Genomic DNA, 22,206 nt, shown 5'->3' on the forward strand with positions numbered 1-22,206 from the left:
TTTCAAACATAACAAGGGCTAGGTATCACTTATGGCAAGGGCATCAAAAACATGAGAACAAATGACAATGAGCAATTACACAAGCAAAGGTGGTGACAGAGATGGCAGAAGCTAGACTCAGTTTGATCTACATTAAGTGCAATATACTCTGAAGGATGACTCAAACAGTAGTGGTAGTGTGACCCTAATACCATGTGCAAGCCACCAACTTTACTGAGACTCTGTCACTAGGGGGCAGCAAAACATCTTCTTAGCATTAAACTTGGCTTGGCAGGTTTTACGGCTATTGGACAGGGAAGTAATAAAGCCATCAACGGTCATTTTACAAGACATATTGACACCCAACTCCCCAACTCCCTGACAGGCACAAAAATATTAGTATTTACAGAAATCTCACAACAAAAATCCCATCCAGGCAAATTACAATATGCAAATACAAAGACTTATAATCGAATGGCAGTTTTTCACAACACTGAGTGACCTCATGTCAGAGACCTCTGTTGTGTTTCGTACAGTATTTACACAAATAGCTGTCACTAGCTGTTCCCTCTGTGCTGAAGTGATGGATTGACATTCATAATTTGACAAAAGAGACAGCCTGGACAGATAGTCCAAATTTCACAGGTATACGCTTTGAGGAAAAACACACACACACACACACACACACACACACACACACACACACACACACACATGCACACACACGTGCACACACACTTCTAGCAAAACCGTTCTTTGGTTGGATGGCAGCTCTACTTCCCCCCATACATTCTCTCAATGTCAGTGAGATAGTGGTTCTTCAGCTCCTTCCTCTTGAGTTTGAATGCATCCGTCACCAGACCTGTCTCTGGGGTCCATGGCTCTGGACTTAGGCGGACTTTAACTGGGATCTCAAAACGCTGCAGTTTGACTAAGGAGAAAACAAAATGGATCAGCAAGTCTTCTCTAGTTCTAGTCAATTCTAGGTTTTTGGTCTGATTACATAGCATGCCAAGTTCAGAACATGAGTTATTAAGTTGGTTTCAGCCTTACTTGATGCAGCAACCTCTTTGATGGCCTTCAGGACCTCCTTCTCCATAGCTGGGTGGTTACAGAGCTCCTCCCAGTCACCATTGATGCTGTTCTTATTGGCCAGAGCTGTCAGCTGCTTCTGGTTCGGTACCACAAAGCTGATCACATAGTTTTGGTCACTGAAAGTAAATTATCACTTTTATCTACTGACAATAAATGGGTCATACACCGAATGCTTTCTATACATGTAATTATTAAAAACATGTTTTTAATTGTGTTTTTTAAAAGGTCTGTTGCGAATGGTGTAATATGTTGTTTAATGTTCATATTTATGTAAAATGTTACAAAAATGCAAAAAATCAAAATAATAAAGTATATAAATAATAATAAAAAATAAATAAAGATTACACGTGTCACCTAGCTACTACAACGACCACGAACACTGTATAAAATTGCTGAAACAACAATTTCATATCACAGCTGTTAGTTACCTATTTGCATATGCACATATGTTGTCGATAAGGGGGCAGTTTTTCAGTGCTGATTCCACTTTGCCTAATGACACATATTCTCCAGCCTGCAGTTTCACCAGGTCCTTTTTCCGGTCTACATGTAACAAACAGAACAATGAGGACACACCCTTTCTAAAGACAATGACCAAATGTAATATGTTAGCTAACTGACAGCAACATAAATGAATACTCATCACAGTATTGTCTTATGGTCATACAGAGTATATTGAAGGGGCAGCTTGGAATGATGTGTCGAGACAAATGGTGGTATTTAGATGTCGTACACCTCTCAGCCACTCACCCACGATCTGTAGACAACCATCAGGGTGGATCTCCCCCACGTCTCCAGTACAGAACCACCGTTGCCCACTCTCATCTACCCAAAAGTCCTCGTTCAGGTGCTCACTCTTATAGTAACCCATGGTAACGTTGGGCCCTCCAACCATGATCTCCCCACGAGGGTGGGGCTGGTCCTGACTTGTGTATCCACCTTATGACAACAATTAACATACAAAGAAAATAAATAATTGTTTGGAATGTGAAAACCAGACATTGCAATCTAACCACAAGGAAACTAATCAAGGTACATAAAGTACAGCCCACATGCAAAAAGGTAACAATATGCAAAGTTGTACGCAGCAACTGAATGGGGATGTACAATGTCATTTGTGTGTGCCTGTGTATTCAATGTGTGAGGGTATGTGCACGTTCTGAGACATATTCAAAAGTTTAATTTCTGACCTTCAACCCAGTCTCGTAGTTTAATCTCACAGCAGATGAGGGGTGCTCCTACTCTCCCAGTGCTGTAGTCTGCCACTAGAGAGAGAAAAAACACCCACAGATAAAGACAAGAGTCCCTGGACTAAGCATACAGACAGGTGTGATTCAGTCTTCTACAAATCAGTTCCATGAAAACTGCGGTCATTTTCAAAGAAACTTAAAAGCTGATGTACTTGCACATTTTCCTGTGCCTATGTATTGAGAAGCTATTGACCTTTCTATTCTGCACTTGTGTGCGGGGATGAGAAAAAAAGGAGAAGGACACACCTTATTTAAATAACTTATGTGCCTCACTGACTCATATCTTTTATAATGGACTGTGACTTGGAAGAGGGGAAATCCAGGACAGAAATTTACCTCAAATCAAAAATCACATAATTTTGCCAGACTTATCAATTGAAACAAACACATTTACTTCAAAAGTGAGTCATCAAAAGAAAGAATCTAGCAAAAAATCACCAACTCAATAAATGCCACATCTCCTATTCAATACACTCCCTTGAAAGCGGCTCTGGTGGGGGGACGGAAGCGAATGAAACCTTGAACAAATACGAGGGAGAGGCTTTTAGAAAATTGAGCCGTGTGGTGTGAATATTGTATTAGCACATGTGAAGACGCCAGGCCTCTCTGTGAGCCAGGTGCAGGTGTTGGCGCACCATATTGTCACGTTTGAATTGTATTGTATATATTGGCCAAGAGTGCAAGTAAGGTTCAAACATCATGTTTAGATTAGGTTTGCTTACAATTGCTTGTATCTGCTTGCACCCATTTGAAAATTACCCTGATTATAACCTGTAACCTGTTGTTACCTGTACACCCTCCATTACAAGACATTACAAAACATCTGACTGATAAATGAAGCAACAACAGAAGCATATAATTATCACTTCTAGCTGCCCTTCCCGTGGCCTCAACAATAATAACAGCATATTTCACAAGATGGAACTTGTCCAGACCCACCTACTGTACCTGAGATTCTGTGTGTTTAATCCATGGAACCCTCAGGCTTCAGAAACCATGGTATTGGGTCCACAATTATAGTGTATAGGTGTAACTGGGGAAGGTTCTCACATGCCCTCGAGAATCCACAGTGCCTCCAAGTGAACCAAATATACTCTTCCTGACTCTCACTATTACAAGTTAAGGAGCCACTTGAATGATGTTCACTTGCGCCAGACCCGTGGAGACTCACCCTCTGTGATGGTACCTGCCCCGCAGGTCTCAGTCAGCCCGTAGCCCTGGCCCACAGGGCAGCAGAAGCAGATGTTCATGAAGCGCTGGGTGGCAGGGGACAGGGGCGCTCCTCCAGACAGCATCATCCGGATGTTTCCTCCCAGGAGAGCTTTCACTTTCTTAAACAGCAGTCTGAGGCATAGAGTACGACCCAACTTGAGTTAATGATACAGTTTCACAGACACAAAATACAGATATATTAACAGCCTCAAAGGACAACTGTTTCACAACTATAACTGCTAGCCCTATCAGACAAGAGTAGGACACCATGGTCACTGATACTTCAGTAACCATGGTGTCATGCAAGCACCAAGGGGTTCTGGCAGTCAACGGTGTCTCCCATCTCATAACGAGGACACTACGTGCATCAGAACAAAGGCTACTTTCTACGGCTAGACAGATAGACAGTAAATTCTGTTAAAACCAGTAGGCAACCGAGGGCAACCAAGAGGCCCCACTCTCATCTGTCTCTGTCATGCTGATACCAAGGAAAGAGTAAAGGAACTAACCTTCACTGACATATATGAAACTAATAAGGGGGAACCAAAACCCAGTGCCTATACAGAGTAGCACACACTATGAACAAAATACACGTATTTAACTATCGTAAAACTGTTCGAAAAAATAACGAGTGGGTACTTCAAAACTTCAAGTTGCGTCTGATGACAAAAAAAGAAAAATCACACTTTTTGATCAGAAATACTTTGACAAGAGATTTGAAGGCTTTGCTGTTTGCGTGTTGTTCGCAAGCCCACCAGACCGTGACACATATAGGCCTAGATACCCACTAATACTAGTTTAACACTCCCATTAGCTATATGTAGGCACTTCCGTTTAGTGGCATGTTACAATGTTTGTTTGTATATACTGACATTTATCAACGTGTATGCTCCCCTGTACTGAGCTGTATCAGTGTGTTTATCTTCACGGTGATAGCTACAGTACGTTGCATGGTTGGTAGTGTTCAGAAACATTATGTAGTTAAGTTATGGTGTACTCACAGGTTGCAGAGGGGGGCATCATAGCCCATTTTGATCTGTTCTAGTTTGTAGTTGTAGCCCAGCTTGAAAAGTGTCCTCTGCACAAAGCTCATCTCCTGCACCTTGTTCATTACATTCTTGTAGATGCGGTCCATTATTTCCTGACAGATAACAACAACGTATCATTCCTTCATCTTGGCTTCAGCCTTTACAGGGGAAGTGCATTCTGTGCTGCTGGATTGTTATCTTAATCACTTGGTAGAGAAATCTAATCTACAACGTATATCCTCTCACAGAATACAAAAACATCAGTGATAAGCATGAGGAGGGAATGCCACTCATTATTACCGGCACAGCTGCCATCAGAGTAGGCCTCAACACAGAGCAGTCACCTTTACTGCCTTTCTTGATTTTGGTTGACTGCAAAAGATGAAGATTGAAAAAATATTAGGCCCCAGATACTGGATGGATCAACTGAACTGATGATTGGTGGAAAGTAAAGGGTGCTCAGTACTCTAGTACCTGGTCAGAGAGTGTTTGTGGGGACGAGTAGCCAATCCTGCAGCCATACGTCACACACGAGATCTCAGCAGTCATTTCCAGCACATGAGCCAGGGGCAGGTAGCCAATGTACGTATCATTTGGCCTGCACAGAAAGCCCAATACAACAAAAACACAAGACAAGGCGAAGGTGATACATCACTCAGATGTTTGTGACACTGCCACAGAGTACATATAAGGTTATCATTCATTTTGTACATTAAAACCGCAGACAAAAGTGCATGAAAATCACAGATTATCATGAAAAAAGTAGTACAATATGATTTGTGGACCTGGCCACACTAGTTAAATGGTGGTTCCTGGCTGTGCAGTGCTCACCCCAGGCCAGGGATCCTCTCACACTGGCCGGTCATGCCAGCGATCAGGTTGCTGTGGATGACCATGACTCCTTTGGGTCGTCCCGTGGAGCCGCTGGTGTACATGACCACGGCCAGGTCTGCGGGCTGCGGCCGCTGCACCTCAGCACTCACTGATGGGGGAGAGAGGCACACCGTTTACACAGAGAGAGGGGCACACAGTTTACACAGAGAGAGGGGCACACAGTTTACAATACAATTCAAACGTTTAGTCAGCATGCTAGTGTCGCTCTTGTGCATATGAATGCATCTTGGTGAAGCAGTGACGATGTGTTTTCCCTTACAGTTCTCTGGTTTGGCTCCCAGCTCCTGTACCGCCTGCATGCTGTGGATCTGGAGGTTCTCTGGGTAATCTTTCCTGCTGATGCTTTTGTTGTCAACGTAAATGACATGCTTCAGCTTGCGGATCTCTGGCAAAACACTCTGTGAAGGAGACAGAAAGACAGGACCGAATCTGGAAATTAGTCATCATTTCAGCTCTCAGGCCTTGTGACTGATTCATAACATTTTAGTCAGTAAACTTTCGTTACCAGCTTTTGAACTGTAGTGCCCTTGGTGTACTATGGTTCAGAGGAAGAGTGTTTCCATTTGAAGTCAAGGACACATCAACTCACACACAAAACCTTTTTGACGTAGTTGTTCACTTGCATCCTGTCTGAAAGACTACATATATTTTCCTACCAGTAGAGAGAACAGCAGAGAGCAGAATTGTGCGTTTTGAAGGGAGGTTAACCATACATATCCCCAGGATTTTTTTAATAGCATGGCACGGGATTGCATTATCAAAACCGGACTCGTGTTTATTCATGCCAAAATGTGCAAAAACAATAGTGCTAAAACGCTGAATTCACTGAGGAACATCGTAATAATTTCACTTTCGCTGTCAACAACAACGTCATTGGCGGTCAATCACTCTATCATAACCATACTATATCGTTTATTTGGCCTTGAAATGTTCACATAGTGGGGCCGGCAAGTTCACAGCATGGCGCAGCGCCACTCTTCCATTCTTTGGGGAGAGCCATGCCACTGACGGGTCGTACCTTGAGTTTAGTCTCCAGCAGCTCTGCGCTGGTGATGAGGTGAGTGACCCCACACTCATTCAGCCCATAGGCCACAGCTTCTTCCCCCTGTGTGGCATACAGAGTGACCACTGCAACACAAACACACCCACTCCAACTCATAAGCCTACTAATATCTCAACACTCAGCACACATTGTTTTCTTACAGACAGTAAATAATGCTGGGCAATATCTCAGTGCAGTGGTGGCCCATGATGAGAGTGACTGTGTCTGTTTGTGACAAACAGAGAGGAGTGAAGATGATGATGATGATGATGATGTGATGCTTACATGGAAAGTTGCGTCTGAAGCAGGCCTGTGCTGTGATCATCCACTCCGCCCGTGTCTCACAGAAGATGGCGATGGTGTTCTTGGGCTGCTGGCCCAGTGCTGCCAATCCACTCCCTAGATGGCTGATGATCTGGTCCACCTCCTCGTAGGAGAGCCATCTGTACTCACCCAGGATCAGCTGCAAGAGACCACACAGTAGCATGCCATTAGGGTTTTAACATGGGCCTTGCCAGGTCGTAGGACATCTCACTGAAGAACATTGGGTCAGCTGGTCATATTATGTAGTGGTCTAATTAGGGACATCTCATGATACATAACGTCTCTAAGCTAAGCCTCTCAAACTTTACATACATATCTGACAGAACCTTGACAGCACTCGAGTTGGATGTTAGTCTGTGTGTTGGTTGGATGCCAGGGAGTGTGTCGGTTGGATGCTAGTCTGTGGGTTGGTTGGCTCCTAGGGAGTGTGTTGGTTGGATGCTAGGGAGTGTGTTGGTTAAATGCTAGTCAATGGGTTGGTTGGATGTTAGTCTGTGTTGGTTGGATGCCAGGGAGTGTGTTGGTTAAATGCTAGCCAATGGGTTGGTTGGATGTTAGTCTGTGTTGGTTGGATGCCAGGGAGTGTGTTGGTTAGATGCCAGGGAGTGTGTTGGTTGGATGCTAGTCAGTGGGTTGGTTGGATGCCAGGGAGTGTGTTGGTTGGATGCTAGTCAGTGGGTTGGTTGGATGCCAGGGAGTGTGTTGGTTGGATGCTAGTCAGTGGGTTGGTTAAATGCTAGTCAATGGGTTGGTTGGATGTTAGTCTATGTGTTGGTTGGATGCTAGGGAGTGTGTTGGTTAGATGCCAGGGAGTGTGTTGGTTAGATGCTAGTCAGTGGGTTGGTTGGATGCCAGGGAGTGTGTTGGTTGGATGCTAGGGAGTGTGTTGGTTGGATGCTAGTCAATGGGTTGGTTGGATGTTAGTCTGTGTTGGTTGGATGCCAGGGAGTGTGTTGGTTAGATGCTAGTCAGTGGGTTGGTTGGATGCCAGGGAGTGTGTTGGTTGGATGCTAGTCAGTGGGTTGGTTAAATGCTAGTCAATGGGTTGGTTGGATGTTAGTCTATGTGTTGGTTGGATGCTAGGGAGTGTGTTGGTTAGATGCCAGGGAGTGTGTTGGTTGGATGCTAGTCAGTGGGTTGGTTGGATGCCAGGGAGTGTGTTGGTTGGATGCTAGTCAGTGGGTTGGTTGGATGCTAGTCAGTGGGTTGGTTGTATAGACAGTGGGTTGGTTGGATGCTAGTTAGTGGGTTGGTTGGATGCCAGGGAGTGTGTTGTTTAGATGCTAGTTAGTGGGTTGGTTAGATGCCAGGGAGTGTGTTGGTTGGATGCTAGTTAGTGGGTTGGTTAGATGCCAGGGACTCAGGGAGTCATGATTACTGTACCTTCTTGAATATCTTGCCACTGGGTTGGTTCTCGTTCTCCTCACTCAGGACCTCCCTGGTGCCCAGACAGTCTGCCTTGCCAAAACGCTGCACCGCATGCTCAAACAGTTTGTCCAGCGTGTCCTTGCCCTCAAAGTCCTCTCGGGCCAGAGAGTCAAAGCCCTCTACAGAGCGGTAGGGGCCTTCTGCTTTGCCTGTGGTGGCCTTGGCTTTCTCTCTCTTGGCCATGGTTTTCTTCTTCCCAGCATCGGTGAGAAAATACCATGGGATAAATGTGATGAGCGTGTATAGCCACATCAACAGGTAAACAGGGGAGAAGACTACGTAATGCATGTCTAACTTGAAACTCATGGTTGAAGAGAGGACGGTGAAGCAGAAGTGGAGAGGAAGAAAGACTTGAGAGAGAACCGTCTGCTCCGAGGAGAAAGTTCAGCTTTGAGGTTGTAGGAAGGTTGCAAGGCATATGAATGTAATTACAAATTTGATAGGTAGCAGCACGTGCACCCAGAGGTTTCAATCAAAAGGCTTAATGCAAGAGGTCTATGATGCAAGTTGTACAGGCAGCAGGATTGGTGGAGCGTTCTTAAGTACAGGTGAAGACGAGCCAATGGAGAGAGAGAAAGAGAAGGAGAGAGAGAGAGAAAAAGTATGTTAGTTATATTGAAGACTATAGCCAATAGGTTGAAATTTAGCCTTCTACAATTAAGCTAAATCACAGAATAGCCAAATGTAATGATGACCTATATGAGGCTTGCTTGTATGCAATTCATGTCAGGGCACATTCCTCACACAAACCTAAGTGCACTTTATTGTGAGGGGGAAGGGATCAAAAGAATGAGGAATGTAACATACAATATAGCTTAAATATCACTCCACTGAAAATAGCTGTTTCACTCCGGCACTGGATGCTTTACAAAACGTACATTCAAATCTAAAATCATTCTTGCAATAATTCAGCACTGACCCATGTGTTTTTAGAAAACTGAAACAAGCGATCTATGCTATCTTTTAACATTATATATATATATATATATATATATATATATATATATCATATGAGAGAGCTTAACATCAGAATCAGTGCAACAAATGCATACATTAATAATAAATGACTACATAAAATGATCCTTTAGAGATAATAATGTAAATGAGATGGCAGAGTGATTATAAAGCCAATGATTAAAGCCAGTGAAATGAGAGACAGACATGTCATACTGTAGGCTACATGAAACACTTTTACAGTGTGCAGTAGCAGTGAGGCGTAGTCAAATTTATCATTACCAATAGATGCAGTGCCAAATTTCTGGTGCACCGTTGCAACATTTTTGGACAAAAGCCTAGTAGGCCTACGTCTTGATCACCGTCATGGCTCACTCTTTTCCCATGACGAAAGCAGAGACTGGGAGAAGTATTCACAACCCATAATGACATCACTCAAAAGAATTCGGCCAGACCGGAGACATTGCAATGTAAGCCAAATAGAACACATACTTTCATTACGCAAGTTCCTAAAGTGGAAAGGCTGACACCGACATCCTGAAATCTAAGGCTAAATAAAGTGCTCTCAAGCACTAAACAACTTTCTTTATCCAGACAATAAAACCATTGTATACCAAAACAGATAAACCACTTAGAAAAATATTAGGCCTATATGCCAGTTTAATATAAGCAAAGACGGGACAGTTTAAGTAAGAGGTCAACTTTAAACTTTTAAAAGTGAACCATACAATCACACATTTTAAAACAGTTAGCCTATTGAGCATTTGCTAGCAAGTAAGCTCCTACCTAGACAGTTACTCACTTTCAGATTTTAGGCAACACAACTGTATGACATTTTTAAAAACAGCCTTAAACCTACATGTTGCCACATCCCCTGACATCCAGTAGCCTACCTGTTAATGAAGGCTCAACTGCTTTAGTAAACAGGATGATGCTTGTGAGTGGCTTATACTGCTCATGTGCAACTGATCTTCCTAATCCTATTTACTCTACACACACCAACAGCATAGGCATCACACCTCAAGGAATTATAAGTGGGGATACATTCCTCCTTCCTTGATGGTCAGTCAGATAGAAAATATTCTCTATTCACTATTCTGTTCAACATATTTTAGTAGATTAGGTTAACTATGAACACTTGTTTGTTGGAAAAACAAAAACATGTTTTAGCCTATTTTCTCATACATAAAAACATAATACTATAAGTGTTAAAAGTGCCACTAACATTGCAAAAACCTTCTGGAAAATTGAGTAAAGAAGTAACTGATAATCTTACCTTCTGAGGCACGTTACAAAATATAAATATAAATTCTTCTACAGAGGTTAAGGTCTCAGCTCCTTGAGTTATTCTGCTTCACTCACTCAGTGAGAGTTAACATAAGGATAACATTATTTTACTTGCTACCACCCACAAGTGCTTTCATCAAATCAGGAAAGTGTGGTCTAGTGGACAGGATGTGATGAAGTTCCTCTCAGTCATCTAAACCTACGCTGTTCCTAGCAGTGTCTGTGGCTGACTAACCCTTGTTGCATGTTTCCAAAGCCCATATCTATTTCAACACAAACACAGCTGGCTGCTCGTAGACTGGCAATTTCAAAAGACTAGACAGTGAACATGTTGTTCCCCACCAATGGTATGCACCCCCCTTGGGCCAATCAGTGTAATTTAGGAATTTCAGTTATTGACTAGAGCACCCCCATTTGGCCAATCAGTGTAATTTAGTAAATGTACATTTCTAAGTTTCTTCAAAATGTTTCTAGACTAGTGGAGTCTCTCAAGTGTGACAAACAAACAGACAGAGATCGATCCACAGTCCCCATCCCTGATTTCATCAAGTATTCCAAGAAATGGGCAATGGAGAAACAAAGACATTTTAATATGAGACACATGATTACTTTAAGCAACAGAAATTAAGCAACAGAAAACCCCTGAGATGTTTCATTTCCTCAGCCACCAGATCCGCCAGGTTATTACAGTACTAGAGATGCTCTCTATACTACCCACACACATGCAGGTCATAGGTAAACATCTTTTAGTACTGTGTGATGATTCACCTACGTCATCGTGGGAAGTATGTCATGTCTGTGAGGACCTAGGCTACCTCTGCGTCAGACATCACAACCTATTCTGGCATTAGTGGCTATATGGTTAAATACTAGCCTTACTCATCATGTGTGCAAATGATCATCACGCACCACATCAAGGACAAGGTCAGATGGACAAAATGTAATAATGAGGAGAGAACACCACTGTCAAGGTCTGATTGACACATATTATTCATGAATGTGTCAATCAGACCTTGACAGTGGTGTTCTCTCCTCATCATTACATGTTGTCCGTAGCAGATAAAAAATCATAGCACTTATCATCAGTGTCTGACATGGGTAAGAGAGACAGTCCTATTTATTTAGGTTAACTGCATCTGCAGGCAACCAGAAAATGTTGAATAGCGCCGGATTATGCTTGAAAACGTGACCCACCTGTCAAGAAGACCCGAAATATTGAGTAACGTCACTAGATGCTTTCACGTGAATTATTAATGCCTCAAAACGACATTTAAACGGGCTACAACAACACACACACATTCTGCACCCTGCCACTGCCAGCCACCACAACAACAAAAGAACATGCAGCCAGGCAGCTAGCTCAAGCTTGCGCGCGCTCCGCTGGCCAGAGAGCGAACATCATAAACACAGATGGAGAAAGTTGATGTTAGCCTTCTTTTCTCTGCATACATTACATTACATTGTATATTGAGAATGATTAGTATCATTATTACATTTCTGGAGATAGAAGCTGACACAAATAACAGATATTATCTGACGGTTAATTGACCAATTTCCCCTAGCTTAGTCTCCATCCTTACCTCTCCACAGAAACAGGAACGTGCGAGGACCTTCCCCAGAAGGATGAATGACCGACAGTAACCTCCAACGGAGATGAGACAACCCGGAAACATCACGTCATATGAGTCCATCTCTCTCAGCCAATGGGTCTGAAGACCGAAGACCGTGCCCATCTGATGCTTCGTCGAGGGAGAACAAGTATCAATGCTTGTCAACCTCTCACGCAAGGTCACATTATGATTACTAATATTTTGGTCACGCTTTTACATCAAGGTTACCTTGACTGTTGGTTGAAATAATATTAGTGGTGTGGCCGCGCCTGTTATATACGTTACCATTGTAAAGTGCAGACCGATCTATAAACCGTTTTTCTTTTTTATAAAGGCAACTATTTTGTGTATTGACACGTTTAGTCTTCAACCACGCAAAGCACCAAGGGCGTTGAGGTCAGCTGGACATGAGGATTCATTTCGCTAGAGGCATCTGGGGCCATGCCTAGTGACTTTTCAGAAGAGGATACAGACAAATCGGTAATCTTCATTCATCAAATTACAAGATCATCATGAAAACGGTGCCTTGCGGAGGGGCACTCAGCCTGATAGTCCCATCAGATGGCCTCAGGCCATTGTCCCAGGGTCACTGCATTGTTTTACTACATGAACTCCCTGAACAGATCAGTGTGGACTGCATTGTTTTACTACATGAACTCCCTGAACAGATCAGTGTGGACAGAATTGTTGTCACATTCCTGTGCTACTGTAGAAAATATTACTTGCAATCAGTTCATTATCATGACTTTACAGAGTAAAAAATAAAATAAATAAATTGCCTTCCTTACATTGGGGGGACATGTCATCTCCATCCCCTAGGACCTTGCATAGAATAATTCATAATAACACATGTATATCTTCTCCACAACCATAACAGCATTCAAGTGGGGAAACTCATGAACAGTAAAATAGCCAGCATTAAAAGTTGAAATCGATCAATTCATGGGATTACTAACCTGTTCGCACTTGCAGCATTGAATGCTAATATAAACGATTTTGCATTGACAGTAAGACTTCAAAATGTTATTTTCTTAAATATACCTAAACCAACCTTTTCCAGAGGCATCCAGTGTCTGACAATAAGAGATTAATTGAGGACCTTTACAGCAACATCTGCCTCGAACAGTAATTGGTAATAGGTTTAGCGCATTTACTTTTGGTCATACTGAGCCATTGTAGTTCCTCCATTCAAGTGACCATCTGCACCACCAGTTCATACACCATACTGTACAAAATTGTTGTTATATTATGTGTAAGAAATGTGAACTTTTACACCAAAAAGTGATGTTCAAATAGAAAACCCAAATACAGATTATAGAATCTATTTAATTGCATTTGTAAATTATGTACATTACTCCAACGATATCGAAAGTACAAGTGAAAAATTAAAGACAGTTCGATAGAACACACTGTAATGAAATAAACATTTCAACCAATTTCAGAGTCTGCAGTGACTAAGGGATGTCCTCAATTTTAGAGAAGGTATTTTATCTCATCATTTACTGACTTGCCGGTATAGTTGTATTGTCATAAGCTGAATTTCAGGATCACCACTTCTGATGTCAATTGCCTTCAAAAAGAAACTCAGCGCATCTTGTAATTTCCCTTCAGTGTAACATTGCTTTCCCATATTCACTAAGGTTTCATACCTCTTCCCCTCAGTCACAGATGGGGAATCACTGTTGAGGGGTTCAGCTTTTTGCAATGTGCAATCTCTGCCAGTAGTACACTGGTCCATTCTTTCATCAGAAGCAAGTTCAAGATCATTGGTAGATTCCTCCAGACTACTTTCTTCCTCCTCTCCAATATCAGATTCAGCAACATGCATAGACTCAAGTCCCTCTTCCTCACTCTCTTCAGCAGATTCAGCAACATGCTTAGACTCAAGTCCCTCTTCCTCACTCTCTTCAGCAGATTCAGCAACATGCAAAGACTCAAGTCCGCCTTCCTCACTCTCTTCAGCAGATTCAGCAACATGCATAGACTCAAGTCCCTCTTCCTCACTCTCTTCAGCAGATTCAGCAACATGCAAAGACTCAAGTCCCCCTTCCTCACTCTCTTCAGCATTCTCAGTGTTTAAAGTTTCCCCAGTGGGTTCCTCCTCCTCCATGAGGGACTCCTCATGAGATCCATCTTTCTCACCTCCATCACTTACATCATTAGACTGCTCCTGTGAAAATTCGTCTGTGTTATCTTCTGTGTCACTGAGGTCTTCCACATCTTCAATTACTGATTCCACAAGGGAGCGTCTTGAGGCCACAGAGGTGTTCAATCCAAAGCTTTTCTTGACCTTGAAGGAACTGGTTCTGACAGATTTTGGTGTAGAGGATCCTAAACCTTTGAAAGATTCATCCAATCCACTGGTCATCAAGTGGGGTGTCTCCTCATCCTCCTCACTATCATAGATTACTGCTACTCGTTTCTTTTTTCGGACAGATGTAATAAATGAGTTATCTGCGCTGTGGTATGTCAGATGTAGGGAGTCACTGGCAGTTCCTACATTCTGTTCAACAGCTCTATTCTTAGTAGGCCTTTCATCTGGATTTAAACTGTCATCCATCTGGAACCCAGAATTCCCCTCATGGATATCATCCTCCTCTGGAAACATATCAGTAGCACTGTCTTCTAACTGTAAATTGAAGTTTCCTTCAAAAGCCTCAATCCCAGCATCAATTTTCAAAGGTGTGTCTGCATGACTCCCTTGGCTCATCTTGGACATCTGCAGGATGTCCTTCATGGATTTGACAGGAGAGTCCCTCTCTTCCATAGTGGAATTATCTTGGTATAATGACAAGTTCTGCCATTGTGGGGATGCATTTACATGTTGTGGTGCGTCTTCATCAACAGCTGAGGAAACATTCTGGCTTGTGCTATTCTCCAAACCAATAACATCGTCATCTTTCACAGTTGATGATGCATCCAAAACCTCTTGAACGGACATAAAAAACACGGACAACTCAAGAGACTTGTCTATTGGAGAATCATGGTTGCTGTTTAGCAATTCTTCCTCACTTGCATTTTTTGAAGTGGGTTCTTCATTGTCAATACTTTCATCTACAGCTAGATCAATAAAGTTGTTACTGAGATTTTGGACATCATCCTCATCACCCGACCCAGATTGAGTAAGATCCACCAATGCAGGAGAGTTGTTGAAATTGGTCTCATGGCTAGGAACGGAGGGACTGAGCTTTCTATCCTTGGATTTCCTGTCAGTTGACGTCACTGTGTTGTGCTGAGCTGGTTTTCGCAACCAGGCTGGCTCTGTGTTTGATGCAATGCTGTCAGCTAGCTGCATATGCAACTCTGACTCGGCCTTCATCAGGTCCTCAGCTTTTTGCACCCTGTTCTGTATGTAGTGGTCTGCTTCTTGATCCTCAGGGGCATCTTCATGGTTATCCACTTCTTTTGAGAACATGAGGTCATGATCAGAGATCCCAAATATCTCCATGGAGTGAAGGATGGCAATGTGCTCATCCAACTGAGTATCTGTGCGCCTTTGTCTGGAGTGCAGTGACTGCAACTGCAACTGTGTTGATGAAGATCGCGTGTCCTGCAGTGTGAAAAGTTCTTTCAAATCTTGTTTGGTGAAGTACCGGAATGGATTTTTCTTGTCCCCGGTGGTCTGTCTGATCAAGGAGTCTTTGAACACCTGCCGTCTGTATATCTTCTCCTCCACTGTGCCACAAGTGATCAGTCTGTATATAATGACATTTTCAGTTTGTCCAATGCGATAGGCCCTGTCAACAGCCTGGGCGTCAGTGGCTGGATTCCAACTGGGATCAAAAATAACAACTCTGTTTGCCGCTGTTAATGTGATGCCAACTCCTCCCACTTGAGTGGTCAGGAGAAACACAGAGTATTGCTTGCTGGTCTGGAAAAGTGTGATCCGTCTCTCTCTCTCCGCGAGTTGAGTAACAGTGCCATCAATTCTCACTACCTTGAAACGCTTGTTGACTAGAATCCGATGGATGATGTCCAACATCTTCCTTGACTGTGAGAAAACAAGTGTGCGATGGCCTTCTTGCTTCAGCTTCTCCAACAGTGCAATAAGAAACAGAAGTTTCCCAGATTCTGACATAAGGGTTTCATCAGAAATGTTGTCAATTCTGTTGGCAGCGGTCTCATTATCATCTTCTTGAAGGTTTGTGCCTGTTCCTTCTTCAAGGCCTAACTGAGCAACCGCCCTAGCAGAGAGAAGTCTTGGGTGGTCACACAATTTCTTTAAGATATTCAGTTCAGCTAACGGTGACTTGGTGGTCATCAGCAGCTCCTTGATGTGATCCAGTGATATGAACTGGTTGTAGATGTCCTCTTGAATTGGGCTCAAGTAAGTCCAGATGATTAGGTCGTTCTTCCTGGTAAGAGTTGGCATTATTGCACCACCATTATTTAGCGGTTGGTTTTCCTTCTCTTCTGACTCCAAGTCTTTTTCACTGGCTTGCTTTTTGCTCTGCACTTCTGCCTTTGTCCTCCTCAGGAAGTATGGACTTATGATGGCCATGAGGTTCTCTGACATCCTGAGTCCCAGTGCCTTCTCACCAGGGGTGGCATCCTTCTCCCTTGCACGGGTGATGGGATTTTCATACTCTGTTTTGAAGGTTTTAGATGTACCAAGGAGTGCCCCATGACAAGCAAAATCAAAAAGAGACCACATTTCTCTCAGGTTATTCTGTACAGGGGTGCCTGTAAGAAGTAGACGATTTCTTGCAGGTATCGCGTGAGCACTTTTGGCAGTTTTAGTTGATGGGGATTTGATCTTGTGTGCCTCGTCCAAGATGACATAATCCCATTCGAATTCTTTGCCGTTGTAAGATGCGAGAAGCTCCCAGTTATTGATCAGCATTTGGTATGTGGTGATGATGGCACCACCTCTCCTTTGAATCCTCTCCAAGCTCCTGTTGCGTTCTGATTTGCTTGTACCATGGAACTCTTTAACTCTCATTCCAGGAGTCCATTTGGCAAATTCTTTGATCCAGTTCTTGATGAGTGAGGTTGGCATGACAAGCAGAGTATGTTTCACCAATTCAGCATCATACATACCAGAGAGAAATGATATCACCTGAATTGTCTTCCCTAAGCCCATGTCATCGGCAAGGATTCCTCCATTCCGGCCATCTCTGTGGAGACCATACATGAAAGCAACTCCTTCTTTCTGATAATCATAGAGTTTGTCATAAAGTTCTTTGAAAAGCATAAGACCACTGTTGTTAACATCAACAAACTCTTCATCATCATCATCATCATCTGATTCTTGCCGTGCCATCTCTTTAATAGCCTCTTTAATTTTCTTGATCCTATTCTGAAGTCTTTCATTTGGGTGGATGCCATGGGCCAATTTAAACAGTTCCAGCGATTTTGACATGTTTCCTTTTCTGGCAGCATCTTTTCCATCCTGAATGTACCTTTAAAAGAAAAGAAAAGAAAAGAAAAGAAGGTTGAAAACATGTCAATGTCAATCTTTTCAGTAACAAAATGTAATTTAGGGGGTGAACCACAGAAAAAGTCATAAGACAATCTAATGAAGTAAGAGTTTAATTTGCAGCAAAGTTGATATAGGGAGATCAATGGTGGACATGCTACTGCAGGGCTTGACATTAAGCTTTTTCAGGTACTTGTCCTTCGGACAAGTGAACTTATCTTTTACTTGTCCGAGAGCTCAAGTTACTTGTCCAAATCCAAAGATTTTGAAAAAGCAATAATATGAATAATAATATATTATACTCTCACCGGCCACTTCATTAGGTATACCTTTTCAACTGCTTGTTAACGCAAATATCTAATCAGCCAATCATGTGGCAGCAACTCAATGCATTTAGGCATGTAGACATGGTCAAGACGATCTGCTGAAGTTCAAACCAGCATCAGAATGAGAAATAACGGTGGTTTAAGTGACTTTGAACCTGGCATGGTTGTTGGTGCCAGACGGGCTGTTGCGTGATATTATAGTGTCAATATTAGGGATGCACCGAAATGAAAATTCTTGGCCGAAGCCGAATTTAAGGAAACACTTGGCCGAATACCGAATGTGTATCGGCAGTTTTAAATGTTATCATTGCATAAACTAAATACATTTTGCTTTTTATTCATGCTTCTCAAAGAAAGAAATTGAGATTGAAAAAAAATTACTTTTATTGAACATTCCAGCAGACATCAGTCTATACCAACAAAGCACAATAAATAAAATAAATCAGTCAAATTAAATGTTTTTGTTTTCCCTGAATAGCTGCTGAAAGAAAATCTTTCATCAATGTAGGCCGAAGCTTTATTCATGACTTGTGTTAACAAGAATGATGTGCCATGATAATATTAATACAAAATACTTTGGAAGATTGCAAGTTAACTAATTAGGTGAACTCTCTTTAAAGAGATGCTACAGGATTTTGATAATTCTGTATGTTGTGGCTTAAGTATTGATGTCCGTATGGTTCAATGACATAGTGTTACGGCTGGGCCTTCACACACCCTCCCCCGCCCCCACAGCTCGAGCACAGCGTGCTCTCCGCCGCAGCTGAGGCTTGTCCCCGCTAATTAGATCTTCAGCCAAACCTGCACACCTGTCTCCACTCCCAATCAACCCTCTGTCTACATCTACCCTGGACTTCCCTTCACTCATCGTCAGTTCTTCCCTAAGAATGACCTGGCAAGTATCATCAAAACACGGCCACTATTCGGTGGTAAACATTCTGTGTTTTCACACATTCGGCCGAATACCGAATGTGCTTTATTTTGCGATATTCGGCCGAATACATTCGGTGGCCGAATGTTCGGTGCATCCCTAGTCAATATGGACCAAAATCTCTGAGGAATGTTTCCAGCACCTTGTTGAATCTATGCCACAAAGATTTAAGGCAGTTCTGAAGGCAAAAGAGGGGGTCCAACCCCAAGGTGTGCCTAATGAAGTGGCCAGTGAGTGTATGTGTATGCAAATAACACATTTGACTACTATTGATTTGATAATGATGTATCCTTAATTTCCAAATGTATTCAATATTTTGTAATTATTTAAAAACGTAACCCCTAACCCTAACCCTTTTAGATTAGGATTGGCCACAAAAGGGATGAATATCTAGGAATATTTACAAAAAATGTTTGTAACTATAGTCTCTCCCCAATGGAAGCAATCTTATTTGCTAGCTTTTGGATAGTATCCTATATTCAAATTGAGAAATCTATAATTAGTGTCATTCTGAAGTTCGTATTGCGATGTGCTGGTCTTAAAACTTCAAACCTAAAATATACGATCGCATCGAACTACATGAAAATAAGCGGCATTGAGAAGAAGCGAATACGCGTTCACGTGAATGGCACTAGTGACAGGAGACCCACAACACTATGGCTGCGTTCGTAAACTCGCTCTGGAATCTGATCAGCACTCATGGAATGCCTTTTGTCCAATCACGTCTTTATGACGTTGAACGCAGTGTGCGCTCTGAGCGAATTTACGAACTATGACGATAACGAACTACGAGAGACTGAAATAGCGAGAATGAGGCGCGGCATCGCTTTGCTTGCTATTTTTTTTTACTATTCAGATCGGAAGGAGGAATTCATGTTTGCAGATATTAATACATATTGATTTCTTTTTTGGTTTTGACTTGTCCATCGGACAACTGCAGGAGGAAGTCCACTTGTCCGAACATAAAATGTACTTGTCCCGGACAAGCGGACAAGCCTTAATGTCGAGCCCTGCTACTGCATGCTGGAACCTTCCCAAAAGTATATGAAAATATGCACTTACAAACAGTTATACAGTGTTACGTGTGTAAAGGAGTAATGCCAGCAAATTGTCACACTGTCTTTATGCATGTTTGCCATTGTTCATAATCGTAAGATGGTTGAAATCCTACATGATAGCCTATATATTACAGCATATTAGCCTCACCAATTCAATAGAGTAGGGACAAAACATTATTCCACTTTACCTTGATGCTATAACAGTACAATGACACTGTCATTACACTGTCATTCAGAATATATTAAGAATGTATTAACATGTAGCATTTTAGTAGATATTTGCAAGGTATATGGAATTAAAGGGGAGTGTTTATGAGGGGAGTAAGGGCCGATCCCAATTCACCCCTACTTTTATCAAGGGCTAGGAGGAAGGGGGAGGGCTATCCCCGGCTTCATTTGGAGATTTATTTTTTTTTTTTTTATATTCATTTGTTCTGAGCCATAACCCTCGCTCCCAGGATGCATTGAGAACCATCTCCAGAAATCAGATTTCGCTCTAGGCAATGTGGAAGACAGCCACAAATGTCATTTACTTTTTCTATAATTTCTTATTATAGATATATATTACGATAACCATCTTATTATCTTAGTTTAATGTCATTTCAATGCATTATAGACCTTTTCTTTACAACAAGCATAACAAAGAAAAAGCTATTATGCCGAGGTACTGTGCCTATGGTTAACATAGACTGTTCCACAGTCCAGCGCGCTCTGGTTTAGCAGTAGAGGACAATAATAGCAAAATTATTACCTGGGCACTTCCTACCAAAGCAAGACTACCAAAGCAAGACACCGGAGCACTCATATCTGCGCGTTTGTCAGAGGGTGACAGTCACCCTGTTCCTCTACATCAAACACGGAGATTGTATGAGCGCCCGGCGTCCCAGTCCAATGGAAGCGTCAAGCACAGCCTTCCCATAGAAATACATCGGAGCGCAATTCACATTTCCAAGATGTACAATCCTGTTTAGTTAGAAATAAATTATTACCTGTGGCATTTGACAGCGGATGATGGTAGACATATTTAATAGTTAGTAGTTAGTTTAAAGTTATCTATCTAATGTTAGGCTGATTTGTGCATGATAGGCACGCATTTTGGACCGTGGACAACCAGCGTTCCTGTCACATCGGATTTCGAAACGCCATAAAAGAAAATCTGCGTTACAAAAAAAAAAAACGTTACATGTTTTAAGGGTGATCTGTGCATGATAGTGCTGCATTTTGACATATTTCATGTCACATTACCCCCAGTTGAGCTGTATAGTGGCACTTATTAAAACAAAACAACCTTTATCTATCTAACATTGCATATTTTAAGGCTGATTTGTGCATGATAGTCATGCATTTTTACATGTCTATTTCCCCCCTTTAATGGTATATGACGCCCGAAATGTAACTAAAGTTCAGCCGTGAAGTTGTTGCACTGTTGTCCTATATCAATGCAGACTGGCAGGGTAGGAGCACAGGTTAATAGCCTACAGAGCACCGTTATTCTGTTGGTCTGATAGTGAAGCATTGTTCTTTTTTATTTGATGACTTGTTTGATCGATTGATAGCGTAAAACATAAGTTGTGAATGAATTGCAAGCGTCAATGCTTTTCTATCACACTACTGATGATGTATCAGGGTCTTGAAGGGTTGTCCCAAAGATTTCAACCACTACGGCTTGTGGCTCTGTTCGGAGGCCTTGGCTCCAAAGCGAGTGGCACTCCCAAACGTATGGAGGACCATGTCTGTCAAAATTAACAATAAATATATAGACACATAAATGAATGTATGAACAAATAAATGAATGAATACACACAGTATAAGGAAATACATTTCTATATTTATTTATTCTTTTCCACATTCATTCTTTCATTTCCACATTCATTCTTTCTTTTCCACATTGTTTTCCACATTCATTCTTTCTTTTCCACATTGTTTTCCACATTCATTCTTTCTTTTCCACATTCATTCTTTCATTCTTTCCCCGATTATCAGATCTGTATGCAAATATGGGGGCGTGTTTCGCATTTTCATTGGTTGATGCCCCACGCATTTTCATTGGTTGATACCGCGCGTGACGTGGTAAAAGCGACAAAGTAGAGATCTCTGAGTCTCCTGAACAGTAGATATCGACCCCTAGTCGATCAGACCTTCTTAGGCTGAGCTATGGTCACGTTTCCGCACCTAGGGCTGGGTATCGCCACTGATTTCCCAAAACGATTCGATTCCGATTCACAGCTCCCAATTCGATTCGATTCACGATTCGATTCGATTCGATTCGATTCCGATTCGATCTAGTTACAACATACATTTTTTGCTTGAATATGAAAGAGATTCTCCGAACTAATGCTATAAATGGTTCAAGGAACCCTATAACATGT

The 22,206-nt window shown here is 42.1% G+C and overlaps 2 protein-coding genes across 2 annotated transcripts; both read right to left on the reverse strand.

The window, feature by feature from the left end:
• Window positions 1–752: 752 nt before the first annotated feature.
• On the reverse strand, window positions 753–8,558 carry acsl4b (acyl-CoA synthetase long chain family member 4b; the record flags this gene model as incomplete). Its single annotated transcript, XM_080530172.1, has 14 exons — window positions 753–910; window positions 1,033–1,190; window positions 1,503–1,617; window positions 1,825–2,013; window positions 2,265–2,339; window positions 3,496–3,668; window positions 4,538–4,677; window positions 4,865–4,936; window positions 5,039–5,162; window positions 5,396–5,546; window positions 5,718–5,856; window positions 6,477–6,586; window positions 6,786–6,963; window positions 8,208–8,558. 14 exons carry the CDS (start codon window positions 8,556–8,558, stop codon window positions 753–755), a joined length of 2,133 nt encoding a protein of 710 aa, XP_080386298.1.
• Window positions 8,559–13,598: 5,040 nt separating this feature from the next.
• LOC308155727 (DNA excision repair protein ERCC-6-like) lies at window positions 13,599–17,501 on the reverse strand (the record flags this gene model as incomplete). The annotated part of the gene is made up of 2 exons (XM_080529101.1): window positions 14,139–17,501; window positions 13,599–13,934 (listed from the first exon to the last, which is right to left on the reverse strand). The coding sequence occupies exons 1-2, from the start codon at window positions 17,463–17,465 to the stop codon at window positions 13,599–13,601; spliced, it is 3,663 nt and encodes a 1,220-aa protein (XP_080385227.1). The 5' UTR covers window positions 17,466–17,501.
• Window positions 17,502–22,206: the final 4,705 nt, after the last annotated feature.

Source organism: Nansenia antarctica (assembly GCF_963989245.1).
Source record: "Nansenia antarctica genome assembly, chromosome: 4".
Classification (NCBI taxonomy): Eukaryota; Metazoa; Chordata; class Actinopteri; order Argentiniformes; family Microstomatidae; genus Nansenia; species Nansenia antarctica.